At 52.5% G+C, this 21,119-nt stretch overlaps 5 protein-coding genes across 5 annotated transcripts; 3 read left to right on the plus strand and 2 right to left on the minus strand.

Moving 5' to 3' along the window:
- Positions 1-363: 363 nt before the first annotated feature.
- On the plus strand, positions 364-2,176 carry AKAW2_51682S (arylsulfatase; the record flags this gene model as incomplete). Its single annotated transcript, XM_041691639.1, has 2 exons — positions 364-719; positions 811-2,176. 2 exons carry the CDS (start codon positions 364-366, stop codon positions 2,174-2,176), a joined length of 1,722 nt encoding a protein of 573 aa, XP_041545104.1.
- Positions 2,177-2,499: 323 nt separating this feature from the next.
- Positions 2,500-5,358, minus strand: AKAW2_51684A (putative GTPase activating protein (Evi5); the record flags this gene model as incomplete). Its single annotated transcript, XM_041691640.1, has 4 exons — positions 2,500-3,850; positions 3,897-4,253; positions 4,306-4,916; positions 4,969-5,358. The coding sequence occupies 4 exons, from the start codon at positions 5,356-5,358 to the stop codon at positions 2,500-2,502; spliced, it is 2,709 nt and encodes a 902-aa protein (XP_041545105.1).
- A 2,285-nt stretch (positions 5,359-7,643) lies between these two features.
- On the plus strand, positions 7,644-12,954 carry TOP2 (DNA topoisomerase 2; the record flags this gene model as incomplete). Its single annotated transcript, XM_041691641.1, has 4 exons — positions 7,644-7,718; positions 7,781-8,119; positions 8,177-11,146; positions 11,206-12,954. 4 exons carry the CDS (start codon positions 7,644-7,646, stop codon positions 12,952-12,954), a joined length of 5,133 nt encoding a protein of 1,710 aa, XP_041545106.1.
- A 502-nt stretch (positions 12,955-13,456) lies between these two features.
- On the plus strand, positions 13,457-15,307 carry AKAW2_51686S (MFS transporter; the record flags this gene model as incomplete). The annotated part of the gene is made up of 2 exons (XM_041691642.1): positions 13,457-14,917; positions 14,990-15,307. 2 exons carry the CDS (start codon positions 13,457-13,459, stop codon positions 15,305-15,307), a joined length of 1,779 nt encoding a protein of 592 aa, XP_041545107.1.
- Positions 15,308-16,049: 742 nt separating this feature from the next.
- On the minus strand, positions 16,050-17,637 carry AKAW2_51687A (putative APSES transcription factor Xbp1; the record flags this gene model as incomplete). Its single annotated transcript, XM_041691643.1, has 5 exons — positions 16,050-16,786; positions 16,833-16,917; positions 16,965-17,080; positions 17,137-17,541; positions 17,622-17,637. 5 exons carry the CDS (start codon positions 17,635-17,637, stop codon positions 16,050-16,052), a joined length of 1,359 nt encoding a protein of 452 aa, XP_041545108.1.
- Positions 17,638-21,119: the final 3,482 nt, after the last annotated feature.

Here is a 21,119-nt window from a genome sequence, read left to right on the forward strand (position 1 = left end):
GAATTCTGCGCTAAATGACCGACAGCCGTAGCCTGACCGAGTACCGGACGCTAAAAATATTATCCATCACGCAGTGGAGAGAATGGTAGGAAATCAATGGAGGTGGATGAAGCCATCGTGCGGAGTGATGGTACCATCGCTAATTGTCCCGTCCAAGCGTTAGCGGCTGAGCTAACAATCATGTTACATTGAAACGCCCCAATAGTATCACCTGTCTCCTCCAACATATCGTCAAGGTAGCGGAAAAACAAACAATATGCGCGTATGTTTATCAGACAACTATAAAGCTACCAAGCACCTCATGGGGATCATGTGTGTGGTTGCATCGAGCACCCAAAAATCTATCCTCACCACACCACCACCATGACCGCACCTAAACGCCCGAACTTCCTCATCATCGTCGCCGATGACCTTGGCTTCAGCGACACATCTCCCTTCGGGGGAGAAATTGATACGCCCAATCTGCACCGTCTAGCAATGGAAGGCATCCGCATGACAGACTTCCACACTGCGGCTTCCTGCTCACCCACCCGGGCGATGCTTCTCTCAGGCACAGATGCGCACATCGCAGGACTAGGAGTCATGGCAGAGAGAAGAAACCGATTCCCACACATCTTCGACGGCAAATCCGGATATGAAGGCTATCTAAACTACAAAGTCGCAGCCCTGCCCGAGATCCTACAAGACAACGGCTACTTCACCTGCATGTCCGGGAAATGGTACGCCTACCCTACCCTACCCTAGCCTACCCTAACATACCTCCATCCCCTCAAGCATCTCATCGCATCACTAACCTCACAACCAACACAGGCACCTAGGCCTAACCAAAGACGTAGCCCCGTGTTCCCGCGGGTTCACCAAAAACTTCACCCTCCTCCCCGGCGCAGGCAACCACTACAACCACGAGCCCCAACTCTACGACACAACCGAAAAGCCCCGAGTCATCATCAAGGGCGACAAACAAAACCTCTGGATGCGCGACGACCAATTCCTCAACGGCGACACCGACCTCCCCAGCGACTTCTACTCCTCCAACACATTCACCTCCAACCTCCTCTCCATCCTCCAAAACCGCACCCCTGAGCAAACCACCCAACCCTTCTTCGCCTACCTCCCCTTCACAGCCCCCCACTGGCCCCTCCAAGCACCCCCGGAAACCATCAAAAAATACCACGGCCAATACGCCGACGGGCCCCTGGCCCTCCGCACCCGCCGTCTCCGCAGCCTAATTAAGAACGGTCTCGTGCCCGCAGACGTCGACCCCGCGCCCATCATCACCCTCAACACAACCCCATGGGACGACCTCTCCCCGGAAGAAAAAGCAAAGTCCTCCCGCGCCATGGAAATCTACGCCGCAATGGTCGATCTCATCGACGTGAACATCGGCCGCGTGCGAGAATACCTCCAATCCATAGACGAATGGGACAATACCTTCGTGGTATTCATGTCCGATAACGGCGCAGAGGGGCAGCTCCTCGAAGCCATCCCCATTCTAGCGGGCGCTACTCTGGGCGACGTGATTGACAAATACTACGACAACTCGCTCGAGAACCTGGGAAACCATAACTCCTTCATCTGGTACGGTCCCCAATGGGCCTCGGCAGCTACCGCGCCCTGTCGAGCGCTCAAATCCTACACCACAGAAGGCGGGATCAGATGTCCGTGTATCGTTCGCTATCCGCCCCTGATCAACAACAAATCTACCATAGGAACTATCACCAACACCTTTACCACAGTCATGGACATTCTCCCTACGGTCCTCGATCTAGCGGGGATTGATCTCCCCGGGCCGGTTTTCCGCGGGAGGGAAGTAGCCCCCGTGCGCGGACATTCCTGGCGGCCGTTGCTGGAAGCTGATAAGAATGGTGATGATGATGATGATGTGGATATTTATCATGAGGATGTGGTAGGGTGGGAACAGCTGGGGATTGCGGCTGTTAGGGTGGGGAAGTGGAAAGCGCTGTATTTGCCGCCGCCGAGGGGAGAGGGGAAGTGGGAGTTGTATGATCTGGAGAGGGATTTGGGGGAGGCGGATGATCTGGCGGAGAAGATGCCGGACAAGTTGGCGGAGATGGTGGCGCATTATGAGAGGTATTTTCAGGAGTCCGGGATGTTTGATTCGTATTCGGTGTTTCAGGAGGAGTTGAAGAGGAGGGGGGTGGGGAGGGCTTGGTAGATTGGATTTGATAGATTATCTTGTAGAGTTGGGTGGGGTTTATGGGTCTAGTGGTTTAGATAGTATGTGATCTTCGATTTATGGTTGAGGCTATTTGGTTATGTCTATTCTTCACAATTCTTATTATGTTTGTACTGGTTATCTGTACAGGAGGGATATCATACAATCTAACACCATCTTATCCCGTCTAGGCATACATGCATCCGCTGTGGTGAACTCCAACCAGAGAAAATATGACAAGATAAAGAAATCAAAAACGATACAAGGAAATTGCGAGAGACGTAGACCAGCCAACATTTTCATGTACGTGTGCTCTGGCGTGTCTACCGTCCCTCGTAAGACTCATTGCTGGTGGATACAGCACGTCTTCCCCATCCACTAAACAGCCCGCCGCCATTCGATGCTGGCTCGGTCGGTGCCTTTGCAATGGATGGTGGCCTGCCCAGGAATGAATGTCGTCCTTCGGGGATGATTCCGTTCCGGGCCATGACCTTCCGCATCGAGTCCAGTTTGCCTTTGACTTCTTCAAGTTCCTGACGTGCGACTGCTTCCGCTGTTTTTGCATTTACTAGTTCAAGCAGCAGGGATTCCTCCGCTGCCGGTTTGTTGTTCTCAGTAGCAAGGACGGATTGCAGTCCCAGGCTGCTGGATCGTTTGGTAAACGTGGTCGAATTTGTAGTACTCTTTTGGCTCTTTTGTGAATTGGTGCGGACGAGTTTCAGTTCTCGGAGACCGGTGCTGGTGTAGCCTTCGCTGGTATCGCTGGTTGGGGAGCCGTAGGTTTCGGACGGCGCCGTGTCAGAATTCCTGGTCTTGGTTTTGACCGTGCGGAGCTCCCGGACCATTCGCTCTAGCCGCTGGCGCTCACGGTAGCTGTCTTGAATACGGCCCCGTGCTTCACGGAGTTGTTCTCGAAGGGATGCATTTTCTTTCTCGTGCTCATCAATCCGGCGCGTCAAGCTCTTGCATCGGTTTGATTCTAGTTCATGCATCTCCTTGTACCGGTTGAGGTCGTCACGCAGTTGGTGCTTGGTTTGGTCCGTTGAGACGACCCTGTGCGTTTCGACCATGGCGAACCTCGCGTCGGCTTTGTGGACTAGATCCATGGGTGGTTCTTCGGATGTCTCTTTGATGTATTGCAGCATTGACTTGGCAAGGACTTGGTCCTCCTCGCGCTCCTCCCGTTCTTGCTGCAGTTCTCGCGTGAGGTCGGCGTGTTGGCGTTGAAGGTCGCTGAGAGCCATGAGGAGATCCTCGATTTGCGTGTGGAGGTCGCGATCCTTGTGTTGAGATATAGCTGATTTTGCACGTGGCTTTTGTACGTCCGTCGACAATTCCGTCGGCGCGGTGCTGGCGTCCGAGGCTGACTCTACAGAATTGAGGGTTGATGTCATGCTCTGTTTGGATGTTGACCGCCGGATGCTGGCCAGGTTGGACGCGCTTGCACTGTTGGGATTGAGACTGATGGACTTGACGGAATTGTGTGAGTTAGATCCCGCCCAGAGTCGCCCGAGGAATCGAGAAGCTGCTGCCTGCATCTGGGGGAACGAGATGCCGGTTGGAACGCCCTGTGATTGGTTATAGCTAGCTTCCAGAGCCTGGAGGCTTTCCTTTGTGACTAGCGACGTGAGAGACACAAAGTCGTTCACGAAGTCATCCGCATGACAGGCATACCTATAGATATTAGATTAATTCGTAATTGGCTTGGCTGATGACTTACGTGTCCCACAGGCTCCTCGAAAGCAACAATTGCATGACATCTTCGAATTCTGCGCATGCCATAATTTTCTTCTCATTCCGCGTCATCAGAGAGAGAGCAACCCGCATCAATGTCTCACAGGCACCCTCCAGGAAGATAACGTCGTAGATTCGGAGAAGCATGGGCAGCGGGCACGCGACTGCGAAGAAGGACAAGAACCACTGCGATACGTAGACCGGTTCAACATGCAGCATTTCAAGGTGTGCGAACAAGCCAGGTCGCAGGCGAGCTAACAAATTCTGGAATTGGTAGACGCGCAGATGAAGCCCGGAGAGATCAGGAAGGTAGCAGGTCCGCAAGTCGTAATGGTCCATCAGCCTGAGCGCTAGTTAGTTCTGAAGTGCACGCTGCAGCTTGCTTGTATACATACCTAACGAGTACGCAGAACGCCTCTGCATCCGTCATGTGCATCAGCAAGGGACCAACGACAAAGCCCAATCCCTGGCAGTAGCCGATCTTCGTATCGTACAGACTAAAGCATTTCAGCACCCGTGCGAGCATCTGCTGCCCCTCCCCGTTAGGATCCCTGAACATCTCCACATTAGGAAAGCTACGGCCAATATCTTTGCCGATAAGCCCTTCGTAGGGGCTCGTCTCGCCACACAATCGCTGGTATTCCGCCAACAATGTGTTATCCCGGGCGCCCGCCAAGCTGGGCCACACCACACCACGCAGTGGTGGCGGAACACCGCTTCGGATCTTGTTCGAGGTCAATGTAGGTAGTCTCTGGGCTGTTTGGGGATAATCGGCGACCAGCGCTGCCCAGAATTCGAGTTCGGTCATTGGCGGCGGAGGCAGCTGGGAGTAGCGTAGTGATGATCGGGGGTCCTCGTCGATCAGTCGCTTGATCTGGTGCAAGGACTGCGAACGAGACGGTCGGGTGACTCGCTGCGCATGCGACTTGCTTGCCAGAGCCGACTTGGGGTTCGTCGCAAGAGCGTTGTTTTCCTGCTCCAGTCGCGCTAAGAGAAGGGCAGTGGACTGGTACACGTCAACTGCTGCATCTTGAATCTCTCGGACTAGATATACGCACCTCATCCGACCCTTCACAACGGGGTTCCTGCTCTTCCGTCTTTTCCAGCTCCTCCCAATCCACTGCATCGCTCCGGTCCCGTTCCTCACTACTGCGGGACCGTATCGAGGTAGCATCGCCATTATTGGAGCTTTGTTCTAAGTCGGCCTTGGCTGGTTCCTGGGTCGGGGTTGTCCTGGATTCGTCTTCTTCGTCGCTCGAGTGCTCCCGGGTTGGAGATGCCACATCAACAGGGGTTTGAGGTATGTTGAGAGAACGCCAGTCGGGTTGGGTGTGTTCGGAATTGGAGGTCAATGGCACGGTGACCATTGAGTCGGTATCGTGGGACCCAGTGTTGACGGAGTCCGAATGGACGTGGGAGGGGGAGCGATCGGCGTTCTCCATGGTCATTGCGTTCCTGATTGGGGCTGTGATGTTGAATGCCGGTGTCAAAGGCGCATTCCTCGGGAAGATCGAGATGTTAGGGGTGGGTGTCAGTGTTGAAGGGCGACGGAGGGGTTAAGCCAGCAGCCAGACACGATAAGGAGGGCGGACAGTCGAGGGAGGGGCTGTCAATAACGACAGCATATCTCTCCGGCGCAGAAGGGGATGATCGATGGGTAAGAACCAGCGCGTGGAATTGAGGGGCCAGAGAGAAAGAAGAATGACGAGCAGAGGCAAGGGAAGGAAACGGCGGTGATTTTGGTTTCCAAGGCCAAATGGGGGGGGAAAGGGATCAGGAGCGTCGCGAGTATTATTAGCGTTTGGCGACGGTTAGTCCCCGACACTAACAATTGCCATTAACCTGTCAGGTTCCCTCCTTCTCAGTCCTTCAGGGGCACACTTGTTGGCGAGCCACTCACCTCCCCCCAATTCTTCTCGCCCCGTCGATCGATTTTCAATAATCATCCCAGACTACTGTCCAATCTACAGCTTATTACTATCATATACTTTGGCTTTCCATTACACTGTATAACATAATATAACATACCACTGCAGCAACATTCTTCGGAATTACGTAGATTCCCCCTCATGATCCTGGATTGCTTATCACCGTCTGATCAAAATGGAGCCATTCTCCACGGACAGCGAACCGTGGAATTATTCCCTGATCGACCCGGGCTGCCCTCCTTCTCTCCCGCGGGTGATTTCTCGAAGGGTCGAATGTCTACACTAGTGATGCCAGCGCAATATCCCATGGCCCTACCGTCGTTTCGCTCGGGGCCGGTCGATCCACGACCCCATCTGGTGCAGTATTTTTATCGGCCGGTGCACTTTGATCCACCAGAGACGGGCTCGAGGAGGGGTCACGGAGGGGCTAGATGGGACGTTGGACCTTTGGACCGCAAATCGCAAGGCTAAATCGTCGTAGCTGGCTTATCGGTGAAAAGATCTCGAGGAGTCAGTGTCGGAGTAACCGCCCCCTTCGACAGCATCTGGCCAGTGGTGAGAGAAGGATGTTGTTGTGGTGAGATGGGGGCCCCCTGACTCCTGTTTGAAAACATTACATGACCAGTTTCATCTGGTTCGAGTCGTGTTCGGCTTCAGTTAATTGGTCAGATAGTATGTCTTGGCTGCGTTCATTGGTTGATTTTAGACCCACTGCAAAACTTACCGTTCCGGGTCAACACTTAGCCTTCCGCCGGGCTTCTAGAAGGCCACAAGAAGGAGAGGAAAGTGAAGGGAACCTGATTTGAATCAGTTGACTAGCTGACATTGTACTTACTCTCTATTGATTTGCAGAGTACTATTGAAGCTCTAGAAGCTTGACAGATCTAGGAGGTTATTGATAGTCACTATGGGGTATTACTACTAAGTCCCCCAAAGGATTTGTAAAAAGAGGATTATTACATGGTGCAGATTGAATATATATTTCTCATCTTGTGGTACCAGCACGCCAGCACTGGTAGGCTATCACATCGAATGTAAATAACTACTAGTGATAGTAGTACTAAGCACTAATGTGTTACTGCCAGTGGAAGACATTTCTCATTTACACTGGTAGAGGTGATTGAATCCACTGAAGAATATTCTCTCAACTAAAAAATCATTTGGGAGTTTGTCGGTCTACCGAGGGTCCCCTATTCATTACCTTTCAGTGTCCGAGGCGACCGCCACAACATGGGTGGCAGCTGTCAGAGTGAGTGAATATATTTTCTTCACCATAGGAAGGGGCTGAACAGCAATCGCATGGCATCCCTTGTTCACTGCATATTATGTAGGTCTTTGTGCTAAGAATAACCTTGCCCGGTGTTAGTGACTTCTTTATGTGGTTGATGAATCCCCCTCCCCCGCGCCGGCCTTGCATGTTTTGGTCGTGCCTTCCGCTTTGGGTTGGAGTGTTTGGAGATTTCCTCTTTGAGCCACTTCGGCGCCACTTCAGCAGCGGTCCGAGGTTGATCCGAGGGCGGTCAGCGGCCAGAACTGTTTCTCTGCCGCAGCGCAGCGTCGCATTGAGCGCGTCAACAAAGACTTCGACAACAAACAACACACGGTCGACAAAAAGTAGCCTATCTGGGGAATTGGCTGCTCTCGTAACTTACTTGTCCCCTATTTCTTCTACGGCCTCGCTGGTTGCAGGTTGTTCTTTCATATATCTTTCTCTCGCTGAAATTTTCGCCCTTCCCGTCACTCCTTAGCCTCCTTTTCTTGTTCGCCTCCCTTGACCTGCGCGTGCGAAGCGTTATTCCCTCATAATGAACGATTCGATCATGGACGACTCCGTCTTCGACGACGAAGGAAGCTCCGACTTCGTTCCCGAGCCCGCTCCGGTACGTATCACTTCTCCTTTCAGCCTCCTCGTTTGAACGCAGCGAACTCATAAAAACTACAGAAGCCCAAGGCCAAGGCAGCCCCCAAGAAGGCAGCTTCTAAGGCTGCGCCTAAGAAGCTCACCCAGACCACTCTCACTACGAAGACCACATCCAAGGCGGCTTCGAAAAAACGTGCCAAGCCGGATAGCGATGACGACGACAACATGGACGACGATGACGACCACATGTCCGACGACTCTGTTCTGTCGCACACCCCTCCCAAGAAGGCGAAGAAGACGGCTGGCCCCTCCAAGAAGGGTGGCGCTAAGCCTCTCGCCGATGTCGAAAATGAATCATTTGGAAAAGATGATTCCGTAGAGCCCGGAAAGTCCACCAATGCATCAGAGAAGTACCAGAAGGCAAGTAATTCCGGCGTCGCTGGACCAAAAAACTCGGGCTAACAATGGAGTTTATAGCTTACACAACTCGAACATATCATTAAACGTCCGGATACATATATTGGTTCCGTCGAACGCACGACACAGCAAATGTGGGTATACAGTTCGGAGTCGGAGGGAATGGAGTACCGCGAGGTCTCCTATGTGCCCGGTCTCTACAAGATCTTCGATGAGATCGTCGTCAATGCAGCCGATAATAAGCAGAATGACGAGAATATGAGCGAGATTCGCGTGACGGTCGACCGTGAGTCGGGCGTGATCAGTGTCTGGAACAATGGCCGCGGTATTCCCATCGAAATGCATGCCAAGGAAAAGATCTATGTCCCCGAACTGATCTTTGGTCATCTCCTCACCTCCTCCAACTACGACGACACGCAGCAGAAGGTCACCGGTGGTCGTAACGGTTTCGGTGCCAAGCTCTGTAACGTTTTCTCCACGGAGTTCTCCATCGAAACTCAGGACTCGTCTCAGAAGAAGAAGTACAAGCAGACATGGACGGACAACATGACCAAGATTGGCAAGGCAAAGATCACCGAGGCCAAGGGAGAAGACTACACCAAGGTCACGTTCAAGCCGGACTACGCCAAATTTAGCATGGACGGCATGGATGACGATTTCGAGGCTCTCGTCAAGCGTCGTGTGTATGACTTGGCAGGAACCGCAAAGGTGAATGTCAAGTTGAACGGCACTCGCATCCCCATCCGTGGCTTCAAGAAGTACATGGAGATGTACACCAAGGCTATTCGTAAGGAACGTGGAGATACTGGCCCCGCCCCGAAGGACGAGATCATCACCTGCAGCCCAGATCCTCGTTGGGAGGTCGGTTTCGCCGTTTCCGATGGCGCTTTCCAGCAGGTATCCTTCGTGAACTCCATTGCAACTACCTCTGGAGGTACCCACGTCAACTATATTGCCGACCAGATCTGTAACAGATTGGCCGAGCAAGTGAAAAAGAAGAACAAAAACGGAGCCACTTTGAAAACAGCCCAGATCCGAAACCACATCTTCATCTTCGTCAATGCCCTGATTGTTAACCCGGCATTCACCTCCCAGACCAAGGAACAATTGACGACCAAGGCTTCTCAATTTGGTAGTAAATGTGTGCTTGATGAAGACTTCTACAAGAAGATTCTCAAGACAGCGGTCATGGAGAACATCTTGCATTTCGCCCAGCAGAAGGCCGATCAGATGCTCAAGAAGACGGACGGTGGCCGGCGCTCCCGCATGAACAACCCCAAGTTGACGGATGCCAACAAGGCCGGCACCAAGGACGGCCATCACTGCACCCTGATCCTGACAGAAGGTGACTCGGCCAAGGGTCTGGCCATGGCTGGTCGAGCGGTTGTTGGTCCGGATCTTTTCGGTGTGTTCCCGCTTCGAGGAAAATTGCTCAACGTCCGTGATGCTTCTTTCGACCAGATCTCGAAGAACCAGGAAATTCAAAATATCAAGAACTTCTTGGGTCTGCAGCACAAGAAGGAGTATACTGACACCCGCGGCCTTCGGTACGGCCACTTGATGATCATGACTGATCAGGATCACGACGGTAGTCACATCAAGGGCCTGCTAATCAACTTCCTACAAGCCCAGTTTCCTAGTTTGCTGAAGATTCCCGAGTTTTTGATTGAATTCATCACTCCCATTGTGAAGGTGTGGAAGGGTGACCCTAAGAATCCTACCAAGCAGCGTTCTTTCTTCACTATGCCCGAGTACGAGGCATGGGCGGAGGAGCACAAACATGAGCGTGGCTGGGATCACAAGTACTACAAGGGTTTGGGTACCAGTACTACTGAAGATGCCCAGGTCTACTTCCGCGACTTGGACCGTCACCTGAAGGAGTTCCACACCATGCAGGATAACGAGGCGGAGTTGATCGAGCTGGCTTTCTCCAAGAAGAAGGCTGATGAGCGTAAGGAGTGGCTGCGGCAGTTCAAGCCCGGAACTTTCCTGGATCATTCCGTTGAGAAGATTTCTTATACCGACTTCATTAACAAAGAGCTCATCCTGTTCAGTATGGCAGACAATGTTCGTTCGATTCCCTCTGTTGTTGACGGTCTGAAGCCTGGTCAGCGTAAGGTTCTGTACACCTGTTTCCGTCGCAATCTGAAGAAGGACATGAAGGTCGTCGAGTTGGCTGGTCACGTCTCGGGTATGACCGCGTACCAGCACGGTGATGTTTCGTTGCAGCAAACCATTGTTGGCCTGGCGCAGACCTTTGTTGGATCTAACAACATCAACTGCCTGGAACCTAGCGGTAACTTTGGTAGTCGTCTTCAGGGTGGTTCCGACTGCGCTAGTGCGCGTTATATTTACACGCGGCTGTCCCCCTTCGCGCGCCGCGTCTTCCATGCGTCGGATGAGCCTCTGCTGACCTATAACGTCGACGATGGCAAGACTATCGAGCCTGAGATTTACATGCCGGTGGTTCCCATGATTTTGATCAACGGTGCGGACGGTATTGGTACCGGTTGGAGTTCCTCTATTCCCAACTACAACCCGGAGGACGTCGTGGACAACTTGAAGCGGCTGATGGATGGCGAGGAGATCAAGCCTATGCAACCCTGGTTCCGTGGGTTCACCGGTGAAGTCACTGCTATTGGCGGCGATCGCTTCAAGTTCAGCGGTATCATCAAGGAGACTGGAGAGAAGGAAGTGGAGATCACCGAATTGCCCATCCGAACTTGGACTCAGGATTTCAAGGATAAGCTTGAAGATATCATCAAGGCGGAAAAGACACCGTCGTTCATCAAGGACTACAAGGATTATAACACGCACACCAAGGTTCACTTTGTGATCCAGATGGACGAGAAGCATCTGAAGTCTGCCGTCGAAGAAGGCTTGGAAGACAAGTTCAAGCTGACCAAGACCATCGCCACCACGAACTTGGTCGCGTTTGACCCCGAGGGTCGGATCACCAAGTATGCGACCGTGGACGACATCCTGAAGGAGTTCTTCGCAGTCCGTCTGAAGTTCTACGAGCGCCGCAAGGTAGGCATTCCCATACTACTCTCGATGCTACGGTAAAGTCTACTAACACCGAAGTTTAGCAATATCAACTCAACGAAATGCAAAAGGAGCTGGAGAAGCTCAGCAACCAGGCTCGCTTTGTGCAGATGATCATCGACGGCGAGCTGGTCGTTTCGAAGAAGAAGAAGAGCGTGCTCGTCGTGGAGCTGAAGGAAAAGGGCTTCAAGCCATTCCCCAAGGTGGCGGATGCTGCCAAGGCAGGGGAAGCTGAGCCAGCTGCTGAAGATGAGGAAGACTCCGAAGACATCGATGATACCAACAACCTCTCCAACGCGTATGACTACCTGCTGGGTATGGCGATTTGGTCGTTGACCCAGGAGCGTGTGGAGCGCCTGCGTCGCCAGATTGGTGATAAGGAGATGGAAATCGATACCTTGATCAAGCTTTCCAAGGAAGATATCTGGAAGCGGGATCTGGAAGAATTCATCAACGAATGGCGCTTCCAGCTCGACGATGAGGCTCGTCGCATGCGTAAGGTGGCAAACATGGGCCGTCGTACCTCCTCCAAGCTGATGACAGCTGTGGGCCGTGGCGGTGCTCGCAAGCGTAAGGCTGCGAAGGATGATGACTCGGATGATGAAGACTTTGCCGCGCCGAAGAGCAAGCGCGGTCCCAAGAAGGCGGAGCCTAAGGGCACGCTCCACAGTTTCTTGAACAAGACTTCTCCGAAGCCCAAGCCTGCAGCGGATGATGAAGATGACGACGATGATTTTGAGATGGAGATAATGCCGAAGAAGAACCGCGGGGCCAGCAAGCCGGCAGCGCCAGCGAAGGAAGAAGAGAAAGAGACAGGCGACTCCGATATAGAAGTCCTGCCGAAGAAAAGTCGGGCTGCACCCAAGGCTGCCTCGAAAGTCAAGGCTGAAGATACCGACACCTCTGAGGTGAAAAAGGCACCAACCAAACGGGGCCGACCGGCGGCCAAAGCCAAGGCCAAGCCAGCAGAGGACGAGATCGAGCTGGACGACGATGAGTTCATGGAAATCACCAAAGCGCAAGCTGCCGAGACTACCAAGGCTGATCCAGCGCCCAGCCGAGCGCGCAAACCGGCCAAGTACACTTTGGATGACTCGGACAGCGACAACGGGGACGACCTCCTGGGCGACGTGAGCAAGATGGTCAAGGGGATCGGCGGTACTACCGGCGGATCGACATCGGATTCCCGTCAGCTGTTCTCGGAGCGCTCTGGGGCCGGCAGCACCTCGGGATTGGCCAGCAGCTCCAAGGCCTCAAAGCAGTCTCCCGATTTTGACGCCGACGAGACTGACTACAGCAAGCTAGTGCCACAGAGCACTCCGCGCCGGTCGCTGCAGGTCAAGTCCAAGGAGACCAAGACGTTAGTTGACAGTGACGAAGAGGAGGAGGAGGAGCCAGTGAAGCCGGCCGCTACCAAGGCCAAGCCGGCGGCCCGAGGCAAGGCAGCGGCAGCAGCCAAACCGGCCGCGAAGCCACGAGGCCGACCCAAGAAGGATGCCACCACCACTACAGCCGCATCTGCTAAGCAGACGGCGTTGTCGCCAGCAGCCAAGGCTTACGCTTCCAAGCAAGCCAAGACGACCACCAAGAAGAAGCAGCTGGCGGATGACTTGTCGGACGACGACATTGATGCAATGGCTAATGATATCTTGGATTCTCCCGCGGCGCCTACTACGCGGCCATCGCGGCGCACGGCAACGGCCAAGAAGAAGACGTACGTGATTGATGATGACAGTGATGACTTTGGAGCCGGAGGAGATTCGGGGGATGATTTCGCAGAGGACAGCGAGTAGAAGAAGAAAGATGTGGCGAGAAGAGTACATACACTTGGACGTAACTAATTTTTATTGAGTCGTTTTGTACCTACTACTACTATTCGTTTGCTACTGTTTCACCAGATATGATAATGCAGTCGAATTTCCATTTGTTAACACCGAAGTCTTATCTAGGATGGGGTTGTTTGTAGAACGAAAAAAAGAGAAGTCGGCGAGAAGTCCGAGGTAAGTGTGGCCCAGACTCCACTCAGGCTCCACTTTGGGGATCCACCAAATCCAAGGCTTGACTTTGAAGTCTCTTTTTCCTTTGCCTTTCGAGAAAGAAAGACCCGCCGTTGAAGGGGATTGCGTCTTTCCGGACCTTAATTATCGACCGAGACTGGCCTGGCCATTATTCAGCAATGCTTTAGTTCCAGGATTTGCGTAGTATTCTTCGTCTCCAAGGTGGTTCTCTCGTCTGTTTCTTTTTCTTTCCTTCTTCTCTTCCTGTGCATCTCCCACTGACAGACATCTCCCCTCCATGCAGGCCTATCTTCAGTACCGCCGCATTGGCCATGCCGTGCGCAAACAACTCGAAGATTTCCCGGAGTTTGCCCGACGAGGTGTCGCCAAAGATGACCTGCCGGAGGGGATCCCCGGAGACGCTCCTAACACAGGTCCACGCCGCCGTTCTAGTCCGTTGCTGCCAGGTGTGCAGCTGAAGGACGTAGTTGAGAGTGATGGCACCTCCTCATCCGTCTTTCTCGTCGACTGGGACGGTGACCATGATCCCATCAATCCGCGCAACTACAGCCGCGCCACCCGCATCGGCGCAACCCTGATGGTGTCCGCCCTGGGTTTCGCCGTCGGTGCGGCCTCATCTATCGAATCCGGCGTGCTTCCCCAGAACGCAGCAGCCTTTCACGTCAGTGACGTCGTCGCATCGCTCGCAACGGGTATGTATCTGCTCGGCTTCGCAGCAGGCTCGCTCGTCTCCGGGCCCCTGTCCGAAATCCTAGGCCGCAACGCCGTTTACACCGGCTCCCTCACGCTCTTCATGATCTTCGTTATGGCTTCAGGACTAGCCCCCAATATCGGCGCACAGCTCGCTTTCCGCTTCCTGGCTGGCATCTTCGGCTGCCCGCCGCTGACTTGCGCCGGCGGTACCATCGCCGACCTCTGGAACCCCCTGGAGAAAACGCTCTTCTTCCCTCTCTACGCTATCCTCTCCTTCGGCGGGCCCGTCCTCGGCCCCGTCATCGCTTCCTATATGGGCGAGGGCACGCTCTCCTGGCGCTGGACCAACTGGATCATCCTCATCCTGGCAGGTTTCATCCTGGCCCTGATCCTCCTGGTGCAGCCCGAGACCTACGGCCCCCTACTCCTGAAATGGAAGGCACACCACCTCCGCCACCAAACAGGCGACAACCGCTACCGCTCCTCGATGGATCTCCAGGAGACAGCTCTGTTCTCGCGCATCGGAACCGCCTGCATGCGACAATTCGCCCTGACCATCCACGAACCCATCATCCTGCTGATCTCGCTCTACATGACCGTCATCTACATCGTGCTCTTCACCTTCTTCGACGGATACACGTACATCTTCCCCGACGTGCACGGCCTGTCCCAGGGCCTAACCAACATCGTCTGGGTCGCCATGTACGTCGGCATCTCGATGGCCGGCCTTTTCGTCCCCGTCGTGTACGTCTGGACAAAGCGCGAATTCTCCGACGCGGCTGCATCCGCTGCTGCATCTGCAGCGGCGTCCCCCCGATCGGCCAGTTCGGAAATAGTCGCTGCCGATCCCAACGCCAACGCCGATACCAATGAGAAACCCAACCTCGACGACCCTACTACTACCACCGACGACGATGACACTCAAAAGCCCACCCAGCAACAGCAGCACAAACACGTCGCTCGTCCTGAGAACCGTCTCTGGTTCGCCATGCTCGGCGCTCCCGCCATTCCCATCGGCTTATTCTGGATGGGATGGACTGACTACGTACGTCCCCTATCCCCTCTTCTCCTTTTATATCTATACCCCTCACCCCCATACTAACATAATAAAAATTAGAGCACTATCTCAATCTGGTCCCCCATCATCGCCTCCACCGTCTTCGGCTTCGGCACCATCTGCGTCTTCATCTCCTCATACATGTACGTCATCGACGCATACGACATCTACGCCGCCTCTGCGCTGGGCTTCATGACAGTGTCGCGCTACTGCGCCGCAGGCGGGATGACGGTCGTGGGCATCCCGTTTTATAGTAATATGGGGGTGCATTGGACGTTGACGATCCTGGGGGCGATTAGTGCGTTGATGACTCCCGTCCCGTATGTGTTTTATCGGTATGGTGTGGTCATCCGCGGGTGGAGTCGGTATGCTGTTTAAATCTGATGAGAATAGTGGGCGGGGCTTAAAAAAGAGTAGTAGATGGGGGTATAGATATAGATGTATATATGGGTGGGGAGGATGGATAGATGGATAGATAGATAGATGATAGATTATTAGCTAATTTTAATTCAATGATGGCATACATATACACACACTCCTTCCCTCCCCCCTCCCGGTTTCTATGTAACAAAAACCAACGTCTATAGATCAGTAGATGACGTTAGTTTCCGACTTCGATAACTCTACATTCGACATTCGAATGGAGTACATGCTTAGCTTGGTTTCGCAAGGAGGGAAGAAGGAAAGAATAACAGTTGCAGTAGGTATTGATTTTATTTGTACTACTCTAGGAGCCTTTTGGAGCCTGGCGGTAGCTGTAATGATATAGGAGGGAAGGTAAGGTATGTGATAATGGGGGATATAGAACGTTCTACTTGGTGATTTTTTAACTAACAAGCAATACTCCTTGGCATAGTTCCAACAACCACAACCATACCTCTGGTTTATTTGCACCTGCGACAATACATAAAGATCAATCTATGAACAATCATACCAAGTCTATTCTAAGCAAATTGCAATACATAATCAACGCCATTACATATCCACTGAAAACACTGAAAACAACCACAACGCCATTCATCCATCCAATCAACAGCCTATGCACAACTTTCCACAAAGACCACAGATCACACCTTAATAAGAAGTGGTACTGAGCAAATGCATGGAATGTCCTGTCAACTTACAACATTTTATATCTGAACCCGCTATTGCGCAAATCCATTAGTGCATGTGCGGCAATGGCTGTCCTGGAACCCTCCAAGGGAGCCTCAGGCTCACAAGTATCCGTTGGCTGCCAGAAGCAGGCATCAACCATTTCAGCAGCCAAGATGACATCAGCCGAGGATAAGTCGCTGCTATAGTAACTCTCTTGCGGATCAACTTGACTGTCTCTCTTGTGGTCGTCATCGGAGAGGTGGTTGCTCGATAAGCTGGAACCATAGAAGGTAAGCTGCGAGCTTGTCTCTGACCGGAAATCTTCTCGCATCCCACGCTCGAAAACTGCGTGTGGTGAGATACTTTCGTCGGTAATGTAGGGGGTATTTGCCAGCATATACGTATTCTGAGAGCTGCTGGTTGGCGAAACGCAATATGTATCGTGCAGAGGGACGTTCGGACATGTCTGCTGGCAAGGCGACGCGTCTCGGGTCTTGCACTGTTGGTCTCGGTCGAGTTCTTGGGCGTTTTGATGACCTCCACGTCTGGGGACCAGCGGCTCCAGGCTGCGATAGTACGCCACATCCTCCGTGGCTTGACGAACTATCTCCGGATCGATGATCATATTGTTAAAGCGGGCGTCGTTTGGGGGTATACACTGCGCGGGAAAGTCGAGGCCGAACATGGGCGTTAGGAGGAAACGAATATTCCAGCAGAATGTGGCTGCTAGCGCTTTGGCAGCCCTAAATGGCATCCAGTATCCTTCATTTTAGTTAGTGGAGGTGTCTGGATGGAAACTCAAACTTACCTTGTCCGACGAGTGCGCCACCCGTGATGCTGTAAGTGATCTCGCTGAGGCCCGGGTTCATTTTCAACACCTTCGCGGGAGCGGTCTGAAACCATCAGATGTGCTTTCTTACGCACAGAGTAGGCAACACACCTTTGGATGGCCATTGCACTTGAAAAGAGCTGTTGTGAGAACAAGCCCGACATTATAATCCCACGTTATCACCCACTTTTTGGGGCTGTCGGGCAGTTCGAACGTGTAGTGGAAAACTATGGGAAACTCTTCCGGTCAACGTATGGCTTGAATTAGGATAATGGGCAATCACCTTCAAATCGTTCTCGCCCTGTCCGCTCCTTGAATGACCTTTTTGTGCTAGTGTAGGGAATGCGGTCCGGAAAGTCTGCTATGTTGCCCATGGGGTATAGCTTGTGCTTCAAGTGGATCTTCTTGAGCTCTTCATCGCGCTCATCGTGAACGCGATAGCGAACTTCGCCCTGGATCTTGCCCCTCCTAAATGAAGGCTGATCTTTGGGGACCTTCGTCCTTTCTGAGCGGGGTGTCTGTAAAGACACTCCACGCTGTATGCTCCCCCGGTTAAGACTGGGGCACGAGGTATCGGGGTTCAGAAGAGAATTTATAGAGGTCATGAGTGCGATGAGCCGAGTTAGGCAAACGATTAGACAGATAGAATGTGTGGCTCGGTAGAAGTGAGAGGGGTGGGCATCGAAATCTTAAATAACGATGAGAAAAGTCAGATATGCAACTGCACATCCTCACCGATCTCTCTGCTTCTCTTGGGCTGAGACTTACCATTCGCTATGCTCATTTAGCAAAGTCTAGAAGGTCTGCGGAAGTTTCGATGAAGGTTACCAAACCGTAACGGGGCAACTCAGAGCACAGAAGTTGTTCAAGCCCGAAGTTCGGGAGATCTTTCTGCGCCCATCATAAGGCTACCTAAGAGAAATGGCATGCCAGGAAAAACAACACACAGGGGAATAGAAAAAGAAAAGAAAGGAAGAGCGGGAAAAATTACAGGGTCTTCCTTTTACACCAGCGCCAATGCATGCGTCCCCTGATGGTTTTCGGAGAATGAGCTCAATGGCTGAGTCCGTGGAAAATAGGCTTGTTCTGTTTGCATGGAACAAACCATTGGCCGGCCCTCGAGGCTTCAGGACAGCGGTGAACCAAGTCCCCAAATAGATTCTCGAATAGACGGTTGGCTTGAAGGAATGTCTTGGATGGAGGTTTCCCTCATGAGACAACCTCACAGATAGTTGACAAAGCATCACGAGACGGTATCAGCCACTGTTCTGAGACCAGACCTAGGCTTTATGATGTCGGCTGAGAGAATCAATGCTCCAACTGTCCCTGTAGATTACTTGCACCCCCCTGGGGTATTGCAGGCTCTGGGGATCTCATTGTCATCATTGACATTGACTATCCTGGTATGACCGGAGCTCACGTAGGTCTGTAGCTCATCGAGGCCACCTTCGTTCCACCGCCCATCTGGAGTTACCCACGACCAGGGTCGCGATGCAATACCACCAGATCAGACGGTGTATTAGGTTTTAGGGACTCATATGGCCATGTGGATGTCCTGTGCAATTGACCAATGTTGGTGCCAATGTCGTAGACCTTTCAGGCCTTGATAGCCCTTATTTGCAAAGAGATGGCACGATAACCCCAGTAACAAGGCTAAAAGGGGGGCCAAAATCCACAAACCTTAAAATGGGGATCTACATGACGTTCTCGTACTGTATCGCCTGGAGCCTGCTGATGATGACATCTTGGCTCTGCAGGCCGGTCGCCAGACGGCGAACTCATGCCGTCCATGAGCATCTAGCAACCGATCTGAAGTACATATGACGAGCTGCTCGAGCAACCGGGGGACTAGGCATTTTACTCGTATGACCAATAACGAACGAGCAGGGCTAGATGAGACTGGCTCGGCGAGGCGGATATTTGAGAGGTCTCAGACCAACGGGAAGCCGCAGCTCGCTCTTGTATCACCAGAAGCTGCTTTTCCGCCAGCTAATAATTTCCATCGGATCTCAGGGGTGCTGAAAGCCTTTTCAAGACGATGGTTTTGTATTGTGGTGACTTTGTGGCTGACGGGCTGAGGAGGCCAAGCTAGGAATCTCACTTTTGGAATGGGAAAGGAACTGGCATCGATTGTCTCACATCCGCTCCAGCCGATGAATGCCGACGGGCATGTACTAGGTACTACTGTCGACAGTATGGCCCCGTTTTTTTCACGAGCTCATCCAAGCCGAAGGATGAAAACCCATGGTCACACTATATATCATTTTATCAGACGACACCTCTGGTATAGGGAACCTCACTAGCACAGCTTCAACTCAGGCCTTACTGCATGGAAGCAGTACTCAATGACAGTAGAGTCACCTAAGCTCAGTCTGTAGATCACTCCCCGGGCCAGATCTGCCTTTTACGTCCATTAGAAAAGGTAGAGAGAGATGTCAGCCCCGATAAAGCAGACCATCCCGCTGGTCCCAGTAATGCTGAGCTTCCACGCGGGATTCTGTGCCGGGACCCCACGATTCTGTGGCGTGCCAGCTCTCTGGTTCCTTCTACTACTCATCTGTGCTTTCAAATAACCCTGTTGTGTCCAACGGGTCCAATCAGTCCCTCAGAGGCGCAGCCGAGCCCCAGCGGGGAGAAGCGCAGCGGCTTGGAATCGGCATTAGCAGATAATAGTGAAGGATTCCGACCGAGCGGTACTAAATTTCAGCTAGAGTTGACGACTCAGGAAGTACGACAGGTTCTCTGGTGGTTAGTGGATGGGTAGACCGCGACAGGGGGGCTGGTCTGAGAAAGGCAGAGGAAAAACTCAATTCAAGACAATGGGAAATTACTCAGGCTGCCACACGTGCCAAATTAGCCTTTCTGACCTCCCCAGAATTAGAAATTGGAGGAACAGGGTATGTTCTAGGCTTGTTTGGGGGGCGAAGAGGGGAGTCATCGCATGTGTTTGTGAAACGTGATGTTTAGCCTTTGGGTGACCATGAAGGACAGTGATTGGCTGCGAGGGTATGTTTAGGCTGTGAGAACGTAGCGGATCCTCTTGAGATGGGTAGTAGTCAGAAGACAAAAAGAAATAGGCTCAGGCTCAGGCTGGGAGCACAGAGGGAAGGAGTTGGATGGAAGAAGATGAGAGAGACAGTAGAAACTGAGAAGGTATACTAGAGCATGCAGTAGTACCCCGTAGTCCATTAGTTTATCGCTCCTTCCCCGAGCGGGACTGACTGCAGTACTTCCGGGCGGGTCCCGTGGCGCCTTCCCAATCCATCGTCACTGCTAACTTATTCATGTGCCGACTTTGTACTCGTACTTCCAACTGGCTTCTGATCTTCTCTACACAAGCTGAACAGGGATAGTAACTCGCATGGCATGCTTATAATCTGTGGTAAGAAGTAATGTCCCAGTCAGAATCCCTTCCCTTTCCCCACCGCCCCCAAAGGAAAGAAAAAGCAATAACTGCATGCCAACAAACGCACGATGAACAAGTATTTCTCCTATTTGTCATTAACCGCAAGGGCCATACAAATCCCTCCGACAAGGCTGTGACTTTCAAGCAGAAACAAATGCATACAACTGCACAGTAAGCGAGTACAGAGGAAAGGCAATTTTGATCCTGCAGCTACCCCTCTTTCTCAAGGCCTGAGATATACATACCAACTATTAGCAATGAGTAGTAGGAGTCAGTCATCGGTGTATCCCAGTACCCTCTCAGCTACCCATTTGGTGACCACTAGATCAGCTCATGCAGCATTGAGAAGCTGCTACATCCCAGTTCTTCCTTCCCACATCTACCTCGCTTTCTTATGTACCACATTCCTGGATCTAGAACCGCAAACCCGTCGTCGGGTTGCATTCGAGGATGCCGCGCCTTCTGAGCGGCCGGCGAGTATCGAGGAACAGGAGCTTATCTGACCTGCAGCGGTCGTGGACGAGGATTCGCCGCTGGGATGGTGATCCCTCCCTGAAACTGGAAGGCGATGGTCGTGTCGTCACCGGGTGATACGACCTTGGAACTCGAGCCTTTTTTTCGAAGTCTGGGGAGGACAGACAAGACGCTTGTCGGGCCTTTTAGCCACTGCGGTTCCTGAACCATCGCCCGCATCTTCCGGTCGCAGACGTAAAAGAACGTACTTTGGAAAAGGGAGGAAGAAGAAACATGAAAGTGAAGTATCAAGAAATAAGGAATGCATACATGCATTAAGTGGTGTCTGGTAGTATAGCTAGAAGGTAATTAAACACGCAATCTGCTCAACGCCGGTCCTGTTATGC

This window comes from Aspergillus luchuensis, chromosome 5, assembly GCF_016861625.1.
Source record: "Aspergillus luchuensis IFO 4308 DNA, chromosome 5, nearly complete sequence".
Taxonomy (NCBI): domain Eukaryota; kingdom Fungi; phylum Ascomycota; class Eurotiomycetes; order Eurotiales; family Aspergillaceae; genus Aspergillus; species Aspergillus luchuensis.